We start from the raw sequence: 21,211 nt of genomic DNA on the forward strand, positions 1-21,211 counted from the left end.
TTTTGTGACCCAGAAAGAGTAATATTACAACTAAGTAGCTGCCGCCATTGTTGGAGTTTTGCGAGATCTCGCAATACTTTTGCGAGCGCTCGCAATACAGATCTCGCAAAACTCCAACAATGGCGGCTAAGTTGAAAACAAAAATGAAAAACTGAAAAGGGGCAAATAATTAGAAAATTTAAATTAAAATCGTTATACTTTGAAGAAGAAGAAAAAAATCCAACTGTGTGTTTTAAATAAATAAATTAGTCATTCAGCATCACGGTTTTCATCCACCCCCAGCGTTAATTTTCCGTCTCATTTTCGTTCCGTGCGGTGCAGTACATGACAAACCAAAAGACCCGCCCACCTGCTCTGCTGTCATATCGCCACGTACGATTCAGTGCAACGCAACATGCTAGTGTGTTTGACAGACCGCCCAACTGACCAATCAGGTTAACCACCACACGAGCTACTCTGTCCAGCGGGCTGGTGGAAGCTGCTGACACCTCTCCAGCTGAGAGGAAGCGACGGGTGGAAGGTAGAGTAGATGAGGTCCTGTGTTCATAATAAAGTGAGTATACTGGCAACATATCTGTCTATGGGGCTCTTTAGTAAAGCTTTAAAATCCACGCTGAGCGTGGGGGAAATGCTGTATAAGCTCTTCTGCTCAGGCTCACGGTGTAACGTTACATGAGAGTCTCATTTGTCCATGTTTGGCACCGAAGCGCTAAATCTGTCAGTGACGGTGCTAAAGGCTAACACCAACAGCTTCCTCTGGTTATTATTATTAGCCAATAATTTGCAGTGTGTGGAGACTAGATGGGCTGTTCGAGGAAGATCAAAAATGAGGAAGCTGGGTACACGATGATGCTTACGCACTTAGAAACTCAAGAATGTATATTTCCAGATATTGTAAAATCTAAAACACGTCACCTCAGCCGGCACTATAGTGATTGTTCTCGTTTGTAGATGTGGGGGAGCCGGGCCTTTCTCGCCGGCTGGCTGCTGTTGCTGCTTGTCCAGCTGTTGTGTTTGGAGGCTGTGCCCATCAGCATCGACAAGACGAAAGTCAAAGAACCAGAGAAAAAGCCTGAAGAGCCTCCAGCCAGTGTGGTAAGGAAGAAGACATAATATTTACACTGCACGCTGAAAATTCACCACAAACCATAATACATGTCGTATCAAATAACGACCCTTTTTCAGCAGTGGTACAGAGAGATAATTGTGTTTATTTGGCTTTCATTATCTATTCGTTTTAACAGTATTTAAGGCAGGCATAAAACTCACAATTTTGGTCATTATTTTTAGGATAAGACGATTTTTTTATTATAAAAATATTTGTTTCCTTTTTTTTTTTTACTTAAAACAATGTGTATAGAGATGAGCGGCTTCAAGAATCTTTGTGGGATTGGATTACATAATTTCACAGAATAAACGATTTATTAATGTTTATTTATTAGCTATTTCATAGGTGGTACACTGTAGTAAGTACGCCCTGCTAAGTTTATTGGAAAAATGGCCTCTTTCTCTTATTCAAAACTTAAAAACTTGTGATCTCACAAACCAATTTATTTCTCAGTACAATAGTTTCAGATGCTATAGATTGTTTAGTGCCCAAATACTGTTATCTGTGTACTCATTTGTGCCTCTGGAAGGGGTAAATACTGTCATACAGAGGTTAAACAAGTACAATATAGTTTCAGTGTTGATTGCACGGGAATGCTCTTTTTTAGATATTAAGTATATGATCTTTACAGAAAGCGGCAACCCAGTTTGTATTTGTCATGTGGTGGTGTTTTCTGTACTTGCTCAGACACTTTTGGTTGGATTTTTCTTTAATTTGTCACCCGTATACAGATAGAGATGCTGTACTGTATATATAAATATAGATCTATATCAGAAATGTTTAAAATAGGATTTGATTACCCAATGTAACATGTTATTGGCGTTTTTACATTTTATTTACTGTACTTTTAGGACACTGGACTCCACTATGACCGCTACCTCAGAGAAGTCATTGATTTTCTAGAGAAGGATCAGCATTTCAGGGAAAAGCTCCACAATACAGACATGGAAGATATTAAGGTACCCCGCTTTCTGTTGGTTTGGTCTTACTGCAGTGGCACAACATTTCAACCAGCTCCTTATAAGACAATAGTCACTATAATATACTCGTTTCGTGTACATGCACAGCTTCCTGCAAAGTTTAACCCAGTGTAAGCAAAAGTACATTATGCTTCGCTGTAAAAGTGTAGTGTATGTTCCAGAATTGTTTTAATCGCTTAATTTGCTACAATTTATTTATGTTGCAGCAAGGTAAGCTGGCCAAAGAGCTAGACTTTGTCAGCCATCATGTCAGAACAAAACTAGATGAGTTAAAAAGGCAAGAGGTAAACCGACTCCGGACCCTGATTAAGGCCAAGCAGGACCTTGAAGGAGGAAATGGTAAGTTGTGCAAAACAAAAATAATTTCATTTTGAATTCTGTTTAAAGTATCAGGCTCTAAATCAACTTTAAGTTGATTATTTTAGAGGTAAATAAAAGAAAGTTCTATTTTATGTATTCATATGTTTTAATATGTGTAATATATTTGAATTTCTCCCTGGACAGACATAGCAGTGGACCATCAAGCGCTGCTGAAACAGTTTGAATACTTGAACCACATGAACCCGCACACGTTTGAAGTGGAAGATCTGGATCGGCTGATCAGATCGGTAAATGTTGTTGCTCGATGCTACTTCGTACTTAATGAAAAGTATAGCATCTTGAAACTATTTGTGCCTTTGCACAGTGGAGTCCTGCAGTAGAGAGAAAGAGAAAACAGGAACCTATGCAGATGCTTAATTCATACACCAAAATTGGCCCGTAGGTGGTGAAAGCTTCACAGTTGGTGAATGACTATAATTACCAGCAACTAGAAAGGAAAGGGTAGTACTGAGTACTGAGGTGTAGAGGACAGATGTATTATTTTTATTTGACCTTCTTTTCATTATTGTTTTTAAAAACAGCAATGCATTTAGTCTTGTATCTGTGTCTCAGATGATGTTAAGACAAAAAGGCTTTTCACAATGGTTTCCAGAAGTGTGCTGATGTATAGAAACGTGCAGGCATAGACCTGAAAAATCCCGTTTACTACTACTGTGAGGGTCTGACAGTCTGGAAGTAGTCTGATGTTCTGAATAGTATCTCTTGTTTTGACTTCGACTGTGTCTAAGTGACATTTCCAGCTGATGCATTATTGTTTGCTGGGTATAATCTTGTGTGGTTATTACTGTTGAACAATTTCTGTTTTCTATTTGTCATCAGGCCACTAAAGATCTGGAGAACTATGACAAAGAGAGACACGAGGAGTTCAAGAGGTACGAAATGATGAAAGAGCACGACAGACAAGAACACCTGAAAACACTGGATGATGACGAGAGGAAGAAAGAGGAGGAACACTATGAGGAGATGAAGAAGAAGCACGCCGACCACCCTAAAGTCAACCACCCGGTAAGTGACGAAGGTGCACAGAGAAAAATAAATGATATATTTTGTTGTTGTTGTTGTTTTTTTTTGTCCAGATTGTAATATTCATTTTACCTCAATCTGGAAATCAAATGTGTTTTTACTTCAATGATGCAGGGAAGTCAGAATCAGCTGAAGGAGGTCTGGGAGGAAGCTGATGGCTTAGATCCTGAAGATTTTGATCCTAAGACATTCTTCAACCTGCATGGTAAGACCTGTACTATCATTTACTAACATACATAATTTGCTCTGTAAAACATACAGTACTAGAACACGGCACATTCGCCTTCTTTTCTCTTTTTCAATAATACAGATACAAATGGAGATGGCTTCTTTGATGAACAGGAGTTGGAGGCATTGTTCACCAAAGAGGTAAAGCTGTGGCTTCTGAAAATGTGTAAATATTTCAGAGTAGGTCTTTGTACTGACTGTGGGCCTCTGTGATTTCAGCTGGAAAAGATTTATGACCCCACCAACGAGGAGGACGACATGGTGGAGATGGAGGAAGAGAGGCTACGTATGAGAGAGCATGTTATGAATGAGGTACAACAAGCTGCACTCAGCAACCTGTTTTCCTGAAACTATGCAGGTGAAAAAGCCGATCCTGGATTAGTTGGGCCAAAATTGTTCTGTGTGTGAAATATACATAGGGTAATATTTAGCATCATTAATTCTAATGTAGTAATATTCAAAATCGCAGTCCTCTACTACCTTTAATGCAGCTCATCAGTTTGTTAAAAGGTTGGAAGCACAAAAACTTTATGCGTGTGGACAGTTAGTCTCCATAATTCAAAGCCTGTGACTAAAGTCACATGACTGACTTTAGTGACTACAGAAACAAAATAGAAAAGACACCTAAAGCTCATTCTCGGTCTCAGCTGGGTTTGCATCTTGTGTTAAACAGGCGCCACTGTGTTTTATCTGCCTTAGTCCTTTCAGTGAATAAGAAAATATACAACTAGTGTTCAAAGCCTTTCTGCTCTTGTCTGTGTCACAGGTGGATTCAAATAAAGACAGGCTGGTCTCTCTGGATGAGTTCCTTGTTGCTACTAAGAAGAAAGAATTCTTGGAGCCAGATAGCTGGGAGGTGAGAAACATTAGATGACACTTTATCATGATAACAGCTTTTATGAGTTATTTAATACAGAAACATTTGGTTAAACAAAGCAGGACTGTAAAAAATGGCTTCCTACCTGCTCTGTGTTCTTCAGACCTTGGAGCAGAACCAGGCTTATACCGATGACGAGATGAGGGAGTTTGAGGAGCATCTTGCTCAGCAAGAGCAAGATCTCAACCAGAAGGCTTTTGACCTCCAGAAACAGAGAGATGAGCTGGAAAGACAACAGGAGCAGCTTAATGCACAGAAAATGGAGCTACAACAGGTAAGGAATAGTACACTACTAATGGAAAAAGGGTTGCTTCTGTAGATTTACAGTCAGTGCATCAATCTGCCCACATCCTAACCTTCACATTTTACCAATTGATTCAGCTGTGCTTATATTGTATTTTAAGCAATCAAATTGTCTGTCCACATGTAGTAAATGAATTCTAATGTACTAAAACTCTACAGGCAGTTGAGCATATGGAACGTCTCAAGTCACAGAAAGTAGACCCTCCTCCAGAGGTTCTCGGTGAGTGTTGATTTTGTTTTTCTCCTACTTTTATTTTGATAGTGGTTTGATTTTAAAGGTCTAACCTCTGAGAATATAAAATTGTTCTCTTTGTTACAATTGAAGGGAACGCCGTCCCAGAAATCCCTGCAGTTGACAGCCAACTGCATGAGGCCCAACAACAAGGACATGACTCTGCACCCCAAGGACATCACCCTGTACCCGAAGGACATGACCCTGCACCCCAAGGTCATGACTCTGCACCCCAAGCTCCTCAGGATATACCACAGGAACACCATGGACAAGAAAATCAAAACCAGGCCCAGCAAGGTCTCCCTCAAACACATGATAATATACCACCTGGTCATCAAGAAGTTGTGCAAAGCCAGAATCAGCTGCCATAATAATGTGCACAAAACTTTACAATCAGACTTTTTCAGCACCTGCACTCGTAAGTGCTGAGGAGCAGTCCCATCAGAGTATAAGGACCTCTTTAACCACCCTGACCAGCATTAGTGGTTTGAAGTGCATTTGAGAAGAACAACCACTCAAAGGGAATCCGTTACCCCAGATTTCAGTCTTGGTGACAGTAATCCCTTCATTACATAATTAAATCACACAGTGAAATGACCTACATGGGTTTGGATCCTGATATGTGCATACATAGATTTTACCACAGTTGTGTTTGCTTACATTGAGGGTGTTTTTTTTATAGAATCATATAAATAATATTTTGTGAGCTTTCAGACCGGTTGTTTGTTTCCTCTCAAAATGACTTGCTGCTTGCTAAACATCCTGACCCAAGAGCCTTCTGGATATGTACAGTGCAGCTGTTTAAGAAGATAAGGTGTAAAAATACTCATTTTAATTACAGCCTTTGAGATTTAGATTTTTTTAAATTACTATCAATATACTCCAAAAAAACCTGCAAAATAAAAGACATGCATGAATCATGATGGACCTTATGAAAACATACTTCAAGAGTTAACTGCAAGATGTTTGTTTTATTTAATTATGACACTAAATTGGCAAAAAAAAAAATCTACGGTAGCAAATGCAACAAGCTTACATCATTTTCACACCATCCCCAGACATCGCACTAAAAAAAACTAAGGAATTGATACAAGCAGCCGCTGTGTTGTGTAATGATCTACAAGGTGCTGTCAGATCTGCAGCTATCACTGTGACCTGACATTTACAATCCTTTAACCTTCAACACCTTATGAAGCCAGGTCGCTGTCTTTTTTTCAAATGCTCCCTTCTTAATGGTCATTTTGCTTCCCCTCAAACTACCAGTTTACTATTTTCCTACTATAACACATTTTTTTCTTTATGTGTACAGTTAATTTACTGTACTGAACAGTAAAAGCTCTTAAATAGTGCTTTTGTTAAATAGTATAATGAACTCATGGTCCATACACATGTATTGCTACGTGATTCTGATGAAACAGTTTTGATATTGTTTATTTAAGGTTTACTTTTACCTAACCATCTAGTATTTTGCTGAAACCGTCTGTCAAAGTAAGGCAATGAAAACCTTGAATTTTGTTTCTCTGTTCATTTTGAGGTATTTATGACTTTTACATGAAAGAGAACATATTAGCATATTTGGCAAAATGCTGGTTTGGTGTTACATGCTGTGTTAGCCTGTATGCTTTTGTTTAATGTAAATTTGCTTCTTCAATTCGGGGAGAATAATGAGATATTTGGGAGTTGCTGCCGCTTCTCACTGAAGACCTAAATTTTCAGTCTGTGAGATCTCTGCTTTTTGGTTTTACCTTACACAAAATTTAAGAAAACGTCTTTATTTGCTTTGTCAGTCGTTTCCCGTGTGCCATGCATTATATTTTGCACAAAATGTAAAGCTGGTGTTTGATTTCTTGCTGCTGGATCCAAAGGTCATTTGACAAAATTGCACACCTCACTTAAAATAAAGTGGTTCAGGTTGTCAAACAGATTTCACTGCTAATGTTTGAGCGATGCCTTTCCTGTGGGACATTTACCTCCAGTGAAACCATGAACAGATGCAATGTAATAAAAAGGATGGGCTGTTTCCATAGCTGTTATTGTCATAGCTGAAGGCTGCTCTGAAGTAGACTGAATTCTACATTGGATTGTATTAAGTTAAACTACTCACATGCAAGACCACACAGAATGAAAATGTCAGAAAACAAACAGCTTCAGCAACAGAAGGTAATAGGGCACAACTTTATTGAAACAGTCTCAATCAATAACAGTGTACAAAGAGGTGACGATGCAGGCAGGGACACAGGAGTTAAAAAAAAACAAACAAACAAGAAAATTAAACGTTTTGATGAAAATTATAAAGGGAGTAACAAGTGGCTTACAGCACTCATGGAATCAAATAGACAGTGACGGGGTATTTTTTGCATTTATTTTGTACAAAAAATAAATTAATGAAATCTTTCAAGTTTACAGGAATATCTTTTTGTTGTTTTTCCATCACACGTACTTGCTGATAATCCTACATGTAGTTAATTTCAGCATTTTTGTGACAAAACATCAAAAAGATCTAGACAGACCGAAGCAGGCTGACTGATAAGTAGGCCAGGAGTTAAAAAAATAAGATTACCGATGAGAAACAAAACATTGTTATAAAAGTGAGCTGGGGCAAACACATTCAAAAAATCCTGAATGTTCAACGTGGCGTAATTCGACGGTCCCCGGGATCCTTTAGGATCGCATTGCCTGCACATTACCTCGGGACAAACCACGAGGTCCTTGGGCTGCTCCACGTTTGTAGCCTTGCTGATATCCCTCCTTAAAAGAGATAGTAAGGCTTCATAAGTGCATGTTTTGTATTTATAGTTACGCTTGGTTATAAAAAAGACTGATGTAAATTCAATGCAATGACTTAAATTAATGCATTAACTCTTACCCGCTGATAGGTATTGCTGGAATAGTCCCGAGATGTGTTGAACGGAGTTTGACCGTATCCACTGCTGGGAGCGTTTGAGAACGGTGGACGGTAGCCTTCATATCCACCTGACGACAGAAAGACATTAGTTCAACAGGTGATGCATATTTACTCCTAATCAAAATAAATCACAATATAATTATTGTAAATCTGTGAAACAACATTGGATGCTTTTACCTCTAAATCCATTCGAGGAGCCCCGATATCCATTCATAACACCACGAGCGTTCCTGGGTCCACCTCTTGGCACAGCTCTGCTGCTGTAGAAGGACTGACCAGACTGCCCAAACCCTGCACCTACAGAGGGATCTTCATGTCCTGGCGTTGAGGACATAATCTGGTCCTGGGGCTGGAATGCATTAACAACTGGACAGAAGAGACACAAAACGACATCAAAATATACGTCACGTACTGCTGGATAAGTTCTAGTACATTTTTAATTTTAGACAAGGTATTAGTGGGTTTAGTTAATTGGAAATTCTAAATTGCACATAGGTGTGGATGCAAATGCCAGTGGTTGTCTGTCTCTTTGTGTTAGTCCTGTATCAGACTGATGACCTGTCCAGGGTCTGCCCTGCTCTCACCCTATGGTGGCTGGGATAGGCTCCCTGATAAGGATGGAAGGATTTTTTACTTTTAAAATGCAAAATCACCTTCTGAATTCTGAGAAGGCTGCGTGATTTTTACTTATGGCATCCTCACTGACTCATATTTCAACTTTGTTGCAACAGAAAATATTTCTTTTGTGACAAAGTGAAGCTTGGGAGCCTCTTGATATCCTAATACATCTTTTACCACTGTGTTCATGCTCTAGGGTTTCCGTACAAAACAAGATGCACACCTGTCTGTAATCTTTCTTGTGGGATGTCAGGCTGGTCGACCACATTTTCTGGCTGGCTGCTAAAGCCCTGTCCATAGCCACCAGGGAACTGGCTAGGCTGCTTCAAGGGGTCTGCTTGGCCATCGGTAGTTGGAGGTACAGGTGCATTCATGTTAAATACCTGAAAAGAGAAACAAATTTTTTCCTCCCCCATTCCTGTCCATATCAATATAACAAAATAAAATAACCACAATACCCGACGATGGCCTGGGGTCAAAGATCTGCGTAGTTTGGGAAGTCTTAAATTGTTGCTCCTTGCACAAATAACTGACCAGTTTTCACTGTGACTAATAAAACATGCCAACCAATCTCTAATACTGACCTATGACTTGTGCAAGTATGAAAGCTGACGGTTTCCTACAGAATGCATCAAGTCCAAACATGCTCACTGTGACACCGTTTAAATGGACCCAATAGAAAGCGTACCGCTTGCACTGACTGGAAAGGTGCTGCGTTGACATTGATGCCTCCAGTGAGGGTGGGTTTGGAGACAGGAGGGAAGGCAGAGGACAGAGAACATGGGGCAGGAGACGGTGCAGATGACAGAGACATTGAGGCCTGGGTAAGTAAAAGAGGAGGGAATTTGGAAGGCAAGGAAACAACGAATATGGAGAAGTCAGTGCAAGAGATGAGATGATTTTCTTTTGGCTTAAAAAGTTCCCTTTTCTGTTATTATAATATTCAAATGAATCAAATATCTCCCCATCGCACGCAGTAGACAACAAAAAAAAGATGTGTCGGAGAGCATCACATTCAATCCATGGAGAAGACCTTTCGAAATCTCTCTTCATAATACAAAAACAATCTGAACTCCAATTATTCATGAGCTGCACCACTTAGCCAGAAGAGCAGTCTCACCACCCATATCCTGCAGGGGCTCCTCCCTACTTACTTGTGAGGATTCCTGTGGTCCAGACACTGCAGCTGTCTGAGGAAGTCTGGACTCTGAGTGGACTGTTCAGAAAGACATAAAACAAATAAATAAGACAAACTCCTAAAAAAAGACATGCTGCTAAATTATGCACTTTCAATTATATCCACATCAGAAAGCAGCGACCAAACAACTTAATAGGCATGCACTAATTACTAATTGAACCTCTGGCCTAACAGCAAAGTGATCATTTGTGCCCAGGAAACAAAGAAATCCTATTTAAAATATATATACACACCGTAATTGTCGGGCTATAAGCCGCTACTTTTTGCACAAGCTTTGAACCCTGCGGCTTTTAGTCAGGTGCGGCTTTTCTATGGATTGTCCATGATTTTTGTGATATCGTAAGACGATTTGTTTTGTTTGTTCCGCTGTTGTACGGCACTACGTTGCCTGGCGGAAGGGCATGTGATCAGACACACAGTATCGGGGTTCAAGAGTGGTATGTTGGTCACATGTCCATCCGCCAGGCAACATAGTGCCGTACAAGTAGCGCGAAAAACAAACTTCAAAGTAGCGCTACGCGTTCAGCGGGAGTCGTGGATGACGAGCGGCGATAAACTTGCGAAAAGCAAGTTATGCTCAACTCCACCGGTGGAATCTGACAGCGTGGAAAAGTGTGAAAACATCCATGATCACCAACGGATTTGAAGGGCTGGACTGCTGCATGATGGAGAGGACACCGCCACGGCCCTTCTGAGGGTGTTCGACTCTGACACTGACAACGAGGATTTGTTTGGTTTTGAAAGTGACAACGAAGGAAAGAAGCTGAGAGTGGATGACGAAGCCATCCTGAGCCTGTTCGTATCCGACACTGGAGAAGAGGACTTTGGTGGTTTTAGTGCGCAGGAAGAAGAGAAAGATGGTGAATGACTGACTTTTCTTCTTGTTAAAGCCGTGTCACTGCACCTGAGCCTAAAAGGTAGTCTGAATCTATTTTTCTGGTGTGCTGTAGGTTATTGTTATGTACTACATTTGTTACTCATTTATGAAGCACAGTACATGTTTCGTACTTGTAATTACCGCTACTTGTACATACCTAAAAAGTTATGCAAATATGTACCCATAACTTGTTTTTCAAAATATTAATAAAAAGGGGTGTGTCTCCAAACAGCCATCTCTTTCCTGACAATTCCCTTTGTGCATATTCTCTTACATATGATAAGTCAACATTGAAACACCTGCAGCTTTTAGTCAGGTTCGGCTAATGTATGTACAAAACAGGATTTTCCCCTGATTTTAGCTTGTGCGGCTAATATTCAGGTGCGCTTTGTAGTCCGGGAAATACGGTATATATATTTATATTTTAAAGTCTATTGGCCAGTATGAGCAATACTAATAAATCAGTGCATCCATATTCAATATAACCTGTGAGTAAATGTCACTCACGTAGAGGACCGCCCATCTGTTGCAGGTCAACAGCTTGCACAGGCTTCATTGGCTGCGCAGACACAATGGCTGGATCCAGCGCCTGGCCATCAAACTCCAACATGGAGTCCTACGACAACCAAACAAGAGTAAATGTAAACAGATGAGATTTGCAATCAGTCCAATAAGCAAGCGAGCACGTCTGTTTCATACCCATAATCCTTCACTCCACATTAGGAAAATACCTCAACTACAAACAACCTTGACTAAAAGGATCTTAGTACCAACTCCCATGTAAGCACATCTTCCTAAAACCTGGGATAATCATGATCTCATTTAAATTGTACTTCTTTTGAATTTTTGTCCCAAATGGGGAATGGGTTTTTTCCCTGTTTCGATATTTTACTCTTTTTTTTTTTTTTTTTTTTAAGTTCACATTCATATATCAGAAATTACAACTAGATTCGTTTTCTGAGTCACAACAAGTACGTTCTTGTCTCATGACCTCTAGCACGACTTCATAGATTGTTGTAAATTGCCTGGACATGCAGTCCTCATCTTTGGCCAACCTTTTTGCAAGTTCATCCTACTTGCCATTGCTTATTTGAGACACACACCACACACTGTGAGCCATAGGATACTACAATATACAGCATTTTGGGCCATCTAACCTGCATGAAGTTGTATGTCCCTTGCATCTGGGCCATGAGGTCTTGCACTGCCTGCTTTCTAACCACAGGATCAGTATCAGGAGTGGGAGAAACTTGGTTCACAGTAATGGTTTGTTCTGGAGCCAGCTGAACAGGGGGCTGATGCTGGAGTGAATTCACCATCTATTCAGGCACATTAGAATCAAACTCACGGCATTGGAAAGTAGGTTTCAAGGCACCGAGGACTGATGATTCAGTAATAGAGCATACCTGGGCCTCCACACTCCACTCCTCGACTTGGTCTTTGTCTGTACTGCTGTATGTAGTTTCTGGAATGAACTGTCTGTTTACAAACTGCAACAGAAGACAGTACACTAAAATGTGATATAACAATTTAAGGAAAGAGTTGATCTGTGTGGGTTCTTGTGCAGCATAAATACAAATCTCACCTCTATAGTTTCCACTTTAACGGGCTCTGTATTTTTTTCACTAGCGAATCCTATATTAAATGAAAAATATACATGAGGATGGCTTTCTTTCTGGGTCTCTCTCTCACACACTCACACACACACACACACACACACACACACACACACACACACACACACACCATTTGCTAATTGTTAGCTACCAGGTTCCGATGGCTGCTCCACAGCTTTAGACTCAGCCACCACGGTCTGTTCCTCTTGCTCTTCTTCCTCCTCGCATGTCCCATTTTGATGAGTTTGCGCTCTGTCAAAGTAACCACTCTGCAGCACTTTGTCCAGGGTTTCCTTCAGTGACTTGTCTGGAATAAGAGAACACCGAAGCTGTTCAGACTTTCCTATTATCACAAACCACAATGGACGATTAAGGTCTGCCTCCGTTTTCTTACACAGTCAGTACAATCTGCAAGAGAAGTCCTGCAACAGCTGGTATGAGCCAATCTCAGAATTAACCGAGTGAATCAAATGTTGTGTGAAGGGATGAAACAACAGATACAATAAACTGGGGCCGATCAGATGTCTTGAACAATCTAACTACTAACAATGAGTGCAAGTGAGTTTCCGCCTGTGTGGATAGGTGCACACACCAAACATTTTCTTTAAGATATTTTTTTTCTTACTGCACTTAAGATGAAGGCATGAAATAAATATCAACTAGCCACATGTTAAGCCTCTCCATTTTAAGGCATTTTCCACAAGTGCTTTAAATATAGTTTAAAAATAGTTTCTTTAAAAAAAAAAAAAGAAAAAAAAAAAGGTATGTGTATGGGTGATGAACGATATTAAGACATGAAAATACTTACACGTGGTCCCTGCTACAGCCTTGTCTCGACCCTCAAGCAGTTCCCACAGGTGTAGTGATGCTTCTTCATATTGGCGAGTCAACCTGCAAATCACAAAATAAATGCAATTAATTGCACAGAGTAGTAGTAGTATATAGTTTTTGTAGAGCAGGATTAAAAAACAAAACCAAAAACATATTTAAGCACTGATAACTCTAAATGTAACTTCTGTACCAGTGACAGCACACAGGTACGCGCATACCTTACATCGTAGTTCCTCTCAGGTCCTACCAATTTGTAAAACTCATCGAGGGATGAGAGTTCAGCATCAGTGAGCAAAGGCGCACCAGAGGCATCGGGGTGTTTAAGGTCCTGCCTGACACCGTCTTCTCCCAGCTGGTCGAGTAAATACTGAAGCTCCAAAACACTCTTCAATCGTCTTTGTTCAGTCTCTTCTCGCTGCAGCTGTTCCCGTCTTGCAGATTTCTTGACTGCCTTTTGAATCTGAACACATCCAGGCACAATTTCATGCATTTAGCTTCACAAGATAACACACACCCATTACGTTCACTCTGTACATCACTGCACTTTGAAAAAAAAAAAAAAAAATCAAAAAGGTCAATGAGCATGGTCAAAACAATTATTCGCTTCCCTGTTCACTCCATCTGGCACTTTAAGCTTTTGTGAGCCATTTGGGAGTATTTCATAAATTACACCAGGTGTTGCCAACTGATTGTTTTATGGCAATAAAGAATGTACGTTACAAAAAATTACTAGGGCAGAGAATGAATAAGGATTTGCAGATGCCACTAAAGAGCACAACAAGTGTCTAAAAGCTTTGCAATTAGGTATTTTAATTATACAGTGGGATGCAAAAGTTTGGGCAACCCTGTTAACAGTCATTATTTTCCTGTATAAATCGTTGGTTGTTACAATAAAAAAAAAAAAAAAAATGTCAGTTAAATATACCATATAGGAGACACACAGTGATATTTGAGCAGTGAAATGAAGTTTATTGGATTTACAGAAAGTAAATGGCCTGTATTTGTATAGCGCTTTACTTTGTCCCCAAGGACCCCAAAGCGCTTTACACATTCAGTCATCCACACAGTCACACACTGGTGATGGCAAGCTACATTGTAGCCACAGCCACCCTGGGGCGAGGCTGCCGGACACTGGCGCCACCGGGCCCTCTGACCACCACCAGTAAGCAACAGGTGAAGTGTCTTGCCCAAGGACACAACGGCCGAGACTGTCGGAGCCGGGGCTCGAACGGCAACCTTCCGATTATAAGACGAACTGCCAACTCTTGAGCCACGATCGCAAGTGTGCAATAATTGTTTAAACAAAATCAGGCAGGTGCATAACTTTGGACACTGTTGTCATTTTATTGATTCCAAAACCTTTAGAACTAATTATTGGAACTCAAACTGGCTTGATAAGCTCAGTGAAACCTGACCCCACATACACAGGTGAATCCAATAATGAGAAAGAGTATTTAAGGGTGTCAACTGTAAGTTTCCCTCCTCTTTTAATTTTCTCTGAAGAGTAGCAGCTTGGGGATCTCAAAACAACTCTCAAATGACCTGAAGACAAAGATTGTTCACCACCATGGTTCAGGGGAAGGATACAGAAAGCCTTCTCAGAGATGTAAGCTGTCTGTTTCCACAGTTAGGAACATATTGAGAAAATGGACGACCACAGGCTCAGTTCAAGTTAAGGCTCAAAGTGGCAGACCAAGAAAAATCTCGGATAGACAAATGCGACGAATGGTGAGAACAGTCATAGTCAACCCACAGACCAGCACCAAAGACCTACAACATCATCTTGCAGCAGATGGAGTCACTGTTCATCATTCTACCATTCGGCGCACTTTACACAAGGAGATGCTGTATGCGAGAGTGATGCAGAGGAAGCCTTTTCTTCACCCACAGCACAAACAGAGCTGCTTGAGGTTTGCTAAAGCACATTTGGACAAGCCAGCTTCATTTTGGAATAAGGTGCTGTGGACTGATGAAACTAAAATGTAGTTATTTGGGCATAACAAGAGGCGTTATGCATGGAGGAAAAAGAACACAGCATTCCAAGGAAAACACCTGCTAGCTACAGTAAAATATGACTCGCCATGAGCTGTCCATGCTTGGAAGCCATCAAACCTGAATGAACTAGAGATGTTTTGTAAAGAGGAATGGTCTAAAATACCTCCAACCACAATCCAGACTCTTATTGGAACCCACTGGAAGCGTTTAGAGGCTGTAATTTCTGCAAAAGGCGGCTCTACTAAATATTGATTTCATTTCTTTTTTTGTGGTGCCCAAATTTATGCACCTGCCTGATTTTGTTTAAACAATTATTGCACAATTTCTATAAATCCAATAAACTTCATTTCTCTTCTCAAATATCACTGTGTGTGTCTCCTATATGATATATTTAACTGACATTCTTTAATGTAACAACCAACGATTTATACAGGAAAATAATGACTATTAACAAGGTTGCCCAAACCTTTGCATCCCACTGGATCTATAAAAAAAAATAATTGATGCATACTGATTTTTAGTATGCGTGTTTAAGACTTCATCAGCAAGTTAAAAGCACACCTATAGCTCAGGACTCACCTCCTGACCCAATGCGAGAAAGCTCTTTTGCAATTCTCGAGCAAACTCTAAGTTGTTGTTGATCTCTTGATACTTCGCCAAGGCCTCCTTCATGCACAACACGGAAAGAAAATCAGATGTTTTTAACAGGAAATGATTTAAAGCAGGAGGTAGTAACAACTAAACATGCAATACTTTCATAACACTTGAATGTGAAACATAACTTCATATAAGTTTGTTACATACACAAAGCTGTTTGCAAATAAGCTGGGACACAGTAAAAGCTAAATAAAAATAGAGTGACTTGAAAACAATTTAAAGCCCATGTTTAAATAGTGCACAGAAAACATTTCAAATGTTGAATCATTTGAAATGCAAATGTTTAACGTTAAAAATATCATTGCTTTTAATTGTGCAATATTTAGTGCTACCAAGCATAACTCTGACCTTCAGTGTTCTCTGGGATATAAAAAACAATCAATGTCTAAAGTCACCAATCAAAAAAGAAAATACTTCAGAAGTTTGGCAACTGGGTTTGCAGATCTTTTTTATCTAAGATCTAAGTTAAACTTAAAGACTTTTATAATGGCTCTTTCATTCCACCAGAGCACTTGAACAAATACTGTGATAATGGGCATTATTAAGAGAGTGAGTGAAGAAAAGCAAGACTGTTGAGATATATATTAGGGGTGCAACGATACACAAAATTCACGGTTCGGTTCGATACTTTGGTGTCACGGTTCGATATTTTCTCGATACAAAAAAATGTTCATGCCTTTTTAATTTGTCATTTATTAAAACTATAAATATATATTTTAACTCAAAAGTAGTTTTTAAATTTAATGTTGCTGAAACAAAATAATAAAAAAAAAAAAAAAAAAAAACAAAAAAAAAAACAAACCCTCTGGTCGAGGAATCACTCATCTTTGGAAAAGAGTTTATTACAGAGAAATGGCTCTTTCCAAAAATAAAAGCTACACTATACGCTTCTTCTGGGCTATATTCTCAGCAGCATATTAAACATATCAGGTCCCCATAAGGAGAATCATGTGCTAACGGCTGTCTAAATGACTCGGGTAAAGTTTGTAGCATGCGTGCTTGTTGTTTTTGTCTGCTTCCACTTGTCTTTGCACTACGATGATGTCGGCGTAAATGTGCAGTCATATTTGTTGTGTTCCCACTAGTGCTGTCAGCGTTAAAATGACATTAATGCCATAACGCGGCAAATCTCCCTTAACGAGTTACCGCGGATCGCCCCGTGCGTGGGGCTGGATGGCGTCAACACAATAACGAGCTAACTGCGCTAACGCACTAGTTCCCACCACTGTAATTGAGCATTGCGTGGCACATCCGACATACTGTTTTACTTTTGTCCATCAGGGTCATGCTTCCACATGAAAACCAAAATAGTTCCAAACGCCAGATCTGAATGAGGGTGGGGGAGGTTCAATTTCAGGTAGAGTTGAGGCAGTTGCCATGTTGCAACGAGCTTAGCTTCTGTCTTGCTAGCTTGCGCTGCGCTCAGTGGATCTGCGCTCGACAGTGCAGCCTAGGCGGAGTAGTTGAACGCAGATCCACTGAGCACTCAACACAGACAGCATCGTCACAAGAAAGGTTTTGTATTGTTCGATACATATCCGTACCAAACCGAAAGCACTGTATCAACGATTCAACACCGATACATGTATTGTTGCACCCCTAATATAAATACAGCGTTAGAGTGACTGGAAATCCTTGCATTTGACAGAATTTACATTTGATCCTGCGACAAAACAAAGCTGTGTCCAAATGAGAAGCAGTTTTGTTTTCTTACCAGCTGATCCTGATTTAGTCTCTCGCCCTTATTCTTCCTTGCCTGGTAGTCATCCAGTTTGGACTGCAAGAAGGTTTTTGAAAAACAAGAAATTTGACATTAAAGTTGAATTCAAATAAAAAGAGCAAACGTATTAAAAAATGTCATCATTAGGTTTATTACCACTGTGGATTTATATTTTAAGGCAGTTTGATGACATTTCTCACACAATCTTAACAAATTATGAGCAAGACAGAGGAAAATCTGGATATCATAATTAGTGCTACAGTCTATTAAGTGGATTCATTGGGGAAGGGGAAACCTGTTATAAAGCCAGTTGAAATTTAAAGTACCTACTCCAACATTTTTCTGATTTTCAAAACACATCCCAACACCTGCATTCTCCCAAATCAGTATGTTTGATAATTATATATTACTGTATGTCATTATATATTGACAAAAGCATACATTTTCCAGCATCCACAACAACAGACAAAACAGATAAAAGCTTTACACCCTATTTGAGGTTAATCCAAAGCGAAGTTTACTCTAAGATGATAACTATAGATACCTTTTTCTTTTCCATATTGCGGACCTTCTTGTCAATCACACCAATAATCTGCTTCATGGCCTCAGAATGACTTCCATTTCCCAGGTCTGGAATGGCAGACTGGACAGCACTGTTGCCAGCTGTTGCTGAAGGCATCTTTGGGAGGGAAACATGTAAATATTACAATTAAAATTTGGACCTGAATAAAACAAACAAGTAATCCTAACTTAAGATGTTAGCAGAAGAAGAAACTATTTCAAAGCCTAAGAACTAGATCGTACACTTATGTCTTCAACCAGGTTACAAAATGCTGTTAAGGTCATGCTCTGCAGTCTCAGACTTTCAACCTGCAGTTACTGTATCTGACACCCATCAGAAACAAGGTTTCCTAGAACAGAGCTCACAACTGGATATTTACTACGCATGCACATACAGACTTGTATAAACAACTTATATTATACTTTGATTATAAATTTTTGTTTTATGATATTTGTTGCATAGATCCACGACAATTCTAAAAGATTTTTAAAGGGTTATGTATCTTGAGATGCTTGTGCACATTTCAACATAACTGTCTGCACTGTGATACTGTAGGGATGTTCTGTATTTTGAGGATTACACAAATGATTACAGACACATTGCCCTTTTCCATTTTTGTCCAAGTCTAGCAATAAACAGTAATTAAGCTGAGCACCACCCGATTCAACTGATACCTGTGGACGAAATGGACCCACAGTTGTTGCTTAAATGTACCTTTCATTGTCAACTGTGTATTAAATAAAAGCCTAAAAACGATCTCTCTCTCTAGATAGAGAGATAGAAGTGGTACCGTATGAATTGTTATTTGTACTGTATTGCCCGGTAATCTCTAATATAAACTGAGCTCATGCTGAGTTCAGCTGGTAAGATATCCACTTTATGTAACGCCAGCAGTTTTACGTTTTGAACTTTGAGGACCCTGCTTCAGCGACCCTCCAAGCTCCACATTAGGCAAGGCAAGGCAAGTTTATTTGTATAGCACAATTCAACAACAAGGTGATTCAAAGTGCTTTACAGAGACATTAGAAACAAGAACAAATAAAAAGCATGATTTAAAATTGAATAAAACAAGCAAATAAACTAACTAACTAATTAACAAACAAACAAACAAACAACAGTATATAAAATCAAAACAGATAAAATCAGAACAGTAGATAAAATCAGTAGTTAAATGTAAGTTTTGAAATTTAAGCTTAAAGTGTGGATTTGGTGCTTTATTCAAATGCAGCTGAGAACAGGTGAGTCTTCAACCTGGATTTAAATAAACTGAGTGTTTCAGCTGATCTGAGGCTTTCTGGGAGTTTGTTCCAGATATAAGGAGCATAAAAGCTGAATGCAGCTTCTCCGTGTCTGGTTCTGACTCTGGGAACTGATAAAAGACCGGATCCAGATGACCTGAGGGATCTGGATGGTTCATACTGGGTCAGGAGGTCATTGATGTATTTTGGTCCTAAACCATTCAGAGCTTTATAGGCCAGCATCAGAACTTTAAAGTCTATCCTCTGACGGACAGGCAGCCAGTGTAAGGACCTCAGAGCTGGACTGATGTGGTCCACTTTTTTGGTCTTAGTGAGGACTCGAGCAGCAGAGTTCTGAATGAGCTGTAGTTGTCTGACTGATTTTTTAGGTAGACCTGTAAAGATGCTGTTACAGTAATCAAGCCTACTAAAGATGAATGCATGGACTAGTTTTTCCAGGTCCTGTTGAGACATCAGGTTTGAGGACACCAAACCCTGACTCAAGCCCAAATACCCGGGCCGGTGAAAGTGATACTTACCGATGTGATCCCTTATTAAGGTTTGAGGGCTAATTAAATCGATACGTCGAGATACAACCTCCTCTTGGACGATAAGTTGTTGGCTGGTAACAGCAATTATTGGGGTGAGCTTTGAAAAAAAAATCAGAACACCACATCCAATATAACAGAGGAAGTTAAAACAACATAAAAATGTCGGGCCTCCTATTCAAAGTTAAAGTCTTTTAGCGTCTGTGGAGAAAGAGGCTAGCCTTACTGACAGATGCTAACAACACAAAAATCCGCATCATAACGTAAGCCTCGAAACTCTTATCTCCGGCTTAGTTGCCAAAATAAACTTTCACTGGTGAGAGCTCGACGTTAGCTAGCCATGCCAAATCAGTTTAATAAGCATAGTGCGCTCGTACTAATCTCCGCGTCCCATTGTTAGCCGAGCGTGGTCGGTAACGATGTGCTGCTAAAGCCCCGAGTTCAACGGTTGTCACTCAAAACCAAAGGTTAAATCCATATGAAACAGCCATTACAGACCCCCAGGACAAGCCATCGTTTCGGGACGTTTAACGTTAACTGCGAAAAACAAAGAGCACCTCGGGACGCCGAGACAACTCGTTTTCGCGCAGCCGTCTCGAATCCAGATGATAAAGACGGTTTATTAAAAAGACCTAAAATGACAGTGACCTCGTGAAAGCCATACCTTTAAGACTCTTTGTCTTCAAAGAGATCTCGTTGGTCTCGTTTTACTTTAGCTGTGTGGCGTTAACTGCGGTTCGATATCTTTCACTTCAAGCGGTGTTTTTCTAGAAGGATGCTCCGACTTACACCGGCCAATGGCTGCTTAGCTGCTGCAGAGCTAACGGTAGCAGCTAAAAGGACCCCACTGCTAACCTCGACGCTGCCTTCTTCTTCTTGGTTTTTATTGGTGGTTGAGAAACAACGAATTGGTGCATTACCGCCTCCAACTGATAAGGAGTAGGTACCGGAATGTCACTAAGTATTAGATCCTATCATACAAATTCATTTGTCTAAGATCATTAAATATTGCCTCATAACTTTTACTTGTCGTGGTATTTCTAAATAAATCAATTCAATCCTGTTGCAGTTTGATTATGTTTAGGTTTTGAATCAGTTGTCTTCTTTCTTTCTCATACTTCTGACAGTGTAATATAACATGCTCTAATGTCTCATCACAGTACTCTCATTTAATTGGCAATGTTTCCCTTAAAATGTATAGTGTGCATTTTAGCCCAGTGTGTCCAAATCTGAGACATGAAATGACTGTTTCCTCTCTCCTCCTGCTTCCTGACAAATATATTTCTGTACCACATGTGAGTTTAACATTTTCTT

General features: G+C 39.9%; 2 protein-coding genes across 4 annotated transcripts; one reads left to right on the forward strand and one right to left on the reverse strand.

Moving 5' to 3' along the window:
* The first annotated feature begins 435 nt into the window (after positions 1–435).
* On the forward strand, positions 436–7,056 carry nucb2a (nucleobindin 2a). The gene is made up of 13 exons (XM_085454865.1): positions 436–553; positions 952–1,095; positions 1,960–2,067; positions 2,295–2,427; positions 2,593–2,696; positions 3,289–3,474; positions 3,607–3,697; positions 3,803–3,861; positions 3,940–4,032; positions 4,487–4,576; positions 4,701–4,871; positions 5,060–5,120; positions 5,226–7,056. The coding sequence occupies exons 1-13, from the start codon at positions 530–532 to the stop codon at positions 5,501–5,503; spliced, it is 1,542 nt and encodes a 513-aa protein (XP_085310991.1). The 5' UTR covers positions 436–529; the 3' UTR covers positions 5,504–7,056.
* A 232-nt stretch (positions 7,057–7,288) lies between these two features.
* caprin1a (cell cycle associated protein 1a) lies at positions 7,289–20,785 on the reverse strand. Of its 3 annotated transcripts, none has more exons than XM_085454836.1 (17): positions 20,562–20,785; positions 18,094–18,228; positions 17,544–17,606; positions 15,752–15,838; positions 13,396–13,637; positions 13,155–13,237; positions 12,498–12,653; positions 12,316–12,365; positions 12,137–12,220; positions 11,888–12,049; positions 11,238–11,346; positions 9,810–9,871; positions 9,344–9,475; positions 8,879–9,038; positions 8,215–8,403; positions 7,999–8,105; positions 7,289–7,880 (listed from the first exon to the last, which is right to left on the reverse strand). In XM_085454836.1, exons 2-17 carry the CDS (start codon positions 18,226–18,228, stop codon positions 7,794–7,796), a joined length of 1,908 nt encoding a protein of 635 aa, XP_085310962.1. In that variant the 5' UTR covers positions 20,562–20,785; the 3' UTR covers positions 7,289–7,793. The 3 variants fall into 3 exon arrangements, with proteins under 3 accessions (XP_085310962.1, XP_085310971.1, XP_085310979.1); XM_085454845.1 differs by lacking the exon at positions 20,562–20,785 and adding an exon at positions 19,889–20,506; XM_085454853.1 differs by lacking the exon at positions 9,344–9,475 and having other exon boundaries at positions 20,562–20,783.
* Positions 20,786–21,211: the final 426 nt, after the last annotated feature.

The sequence above is a fragment of the Copadichromis virginalis genome, linkage group LG1 (assembly GCF_057382275.1).
Source record: "Copadichromis virginalis isolate Kocher_CV1m ecotype Utaka linkage group LG1, C_Virginalis_male_GT1.1, whole genome shotgun sequence".
Classification (NCBI taxonomy): Eukaryota; Metazoa; Chordata; class Actinopteri; order Cichliformes; family Cichlidae; genus Copadichromis; species Copadichromis virginalis.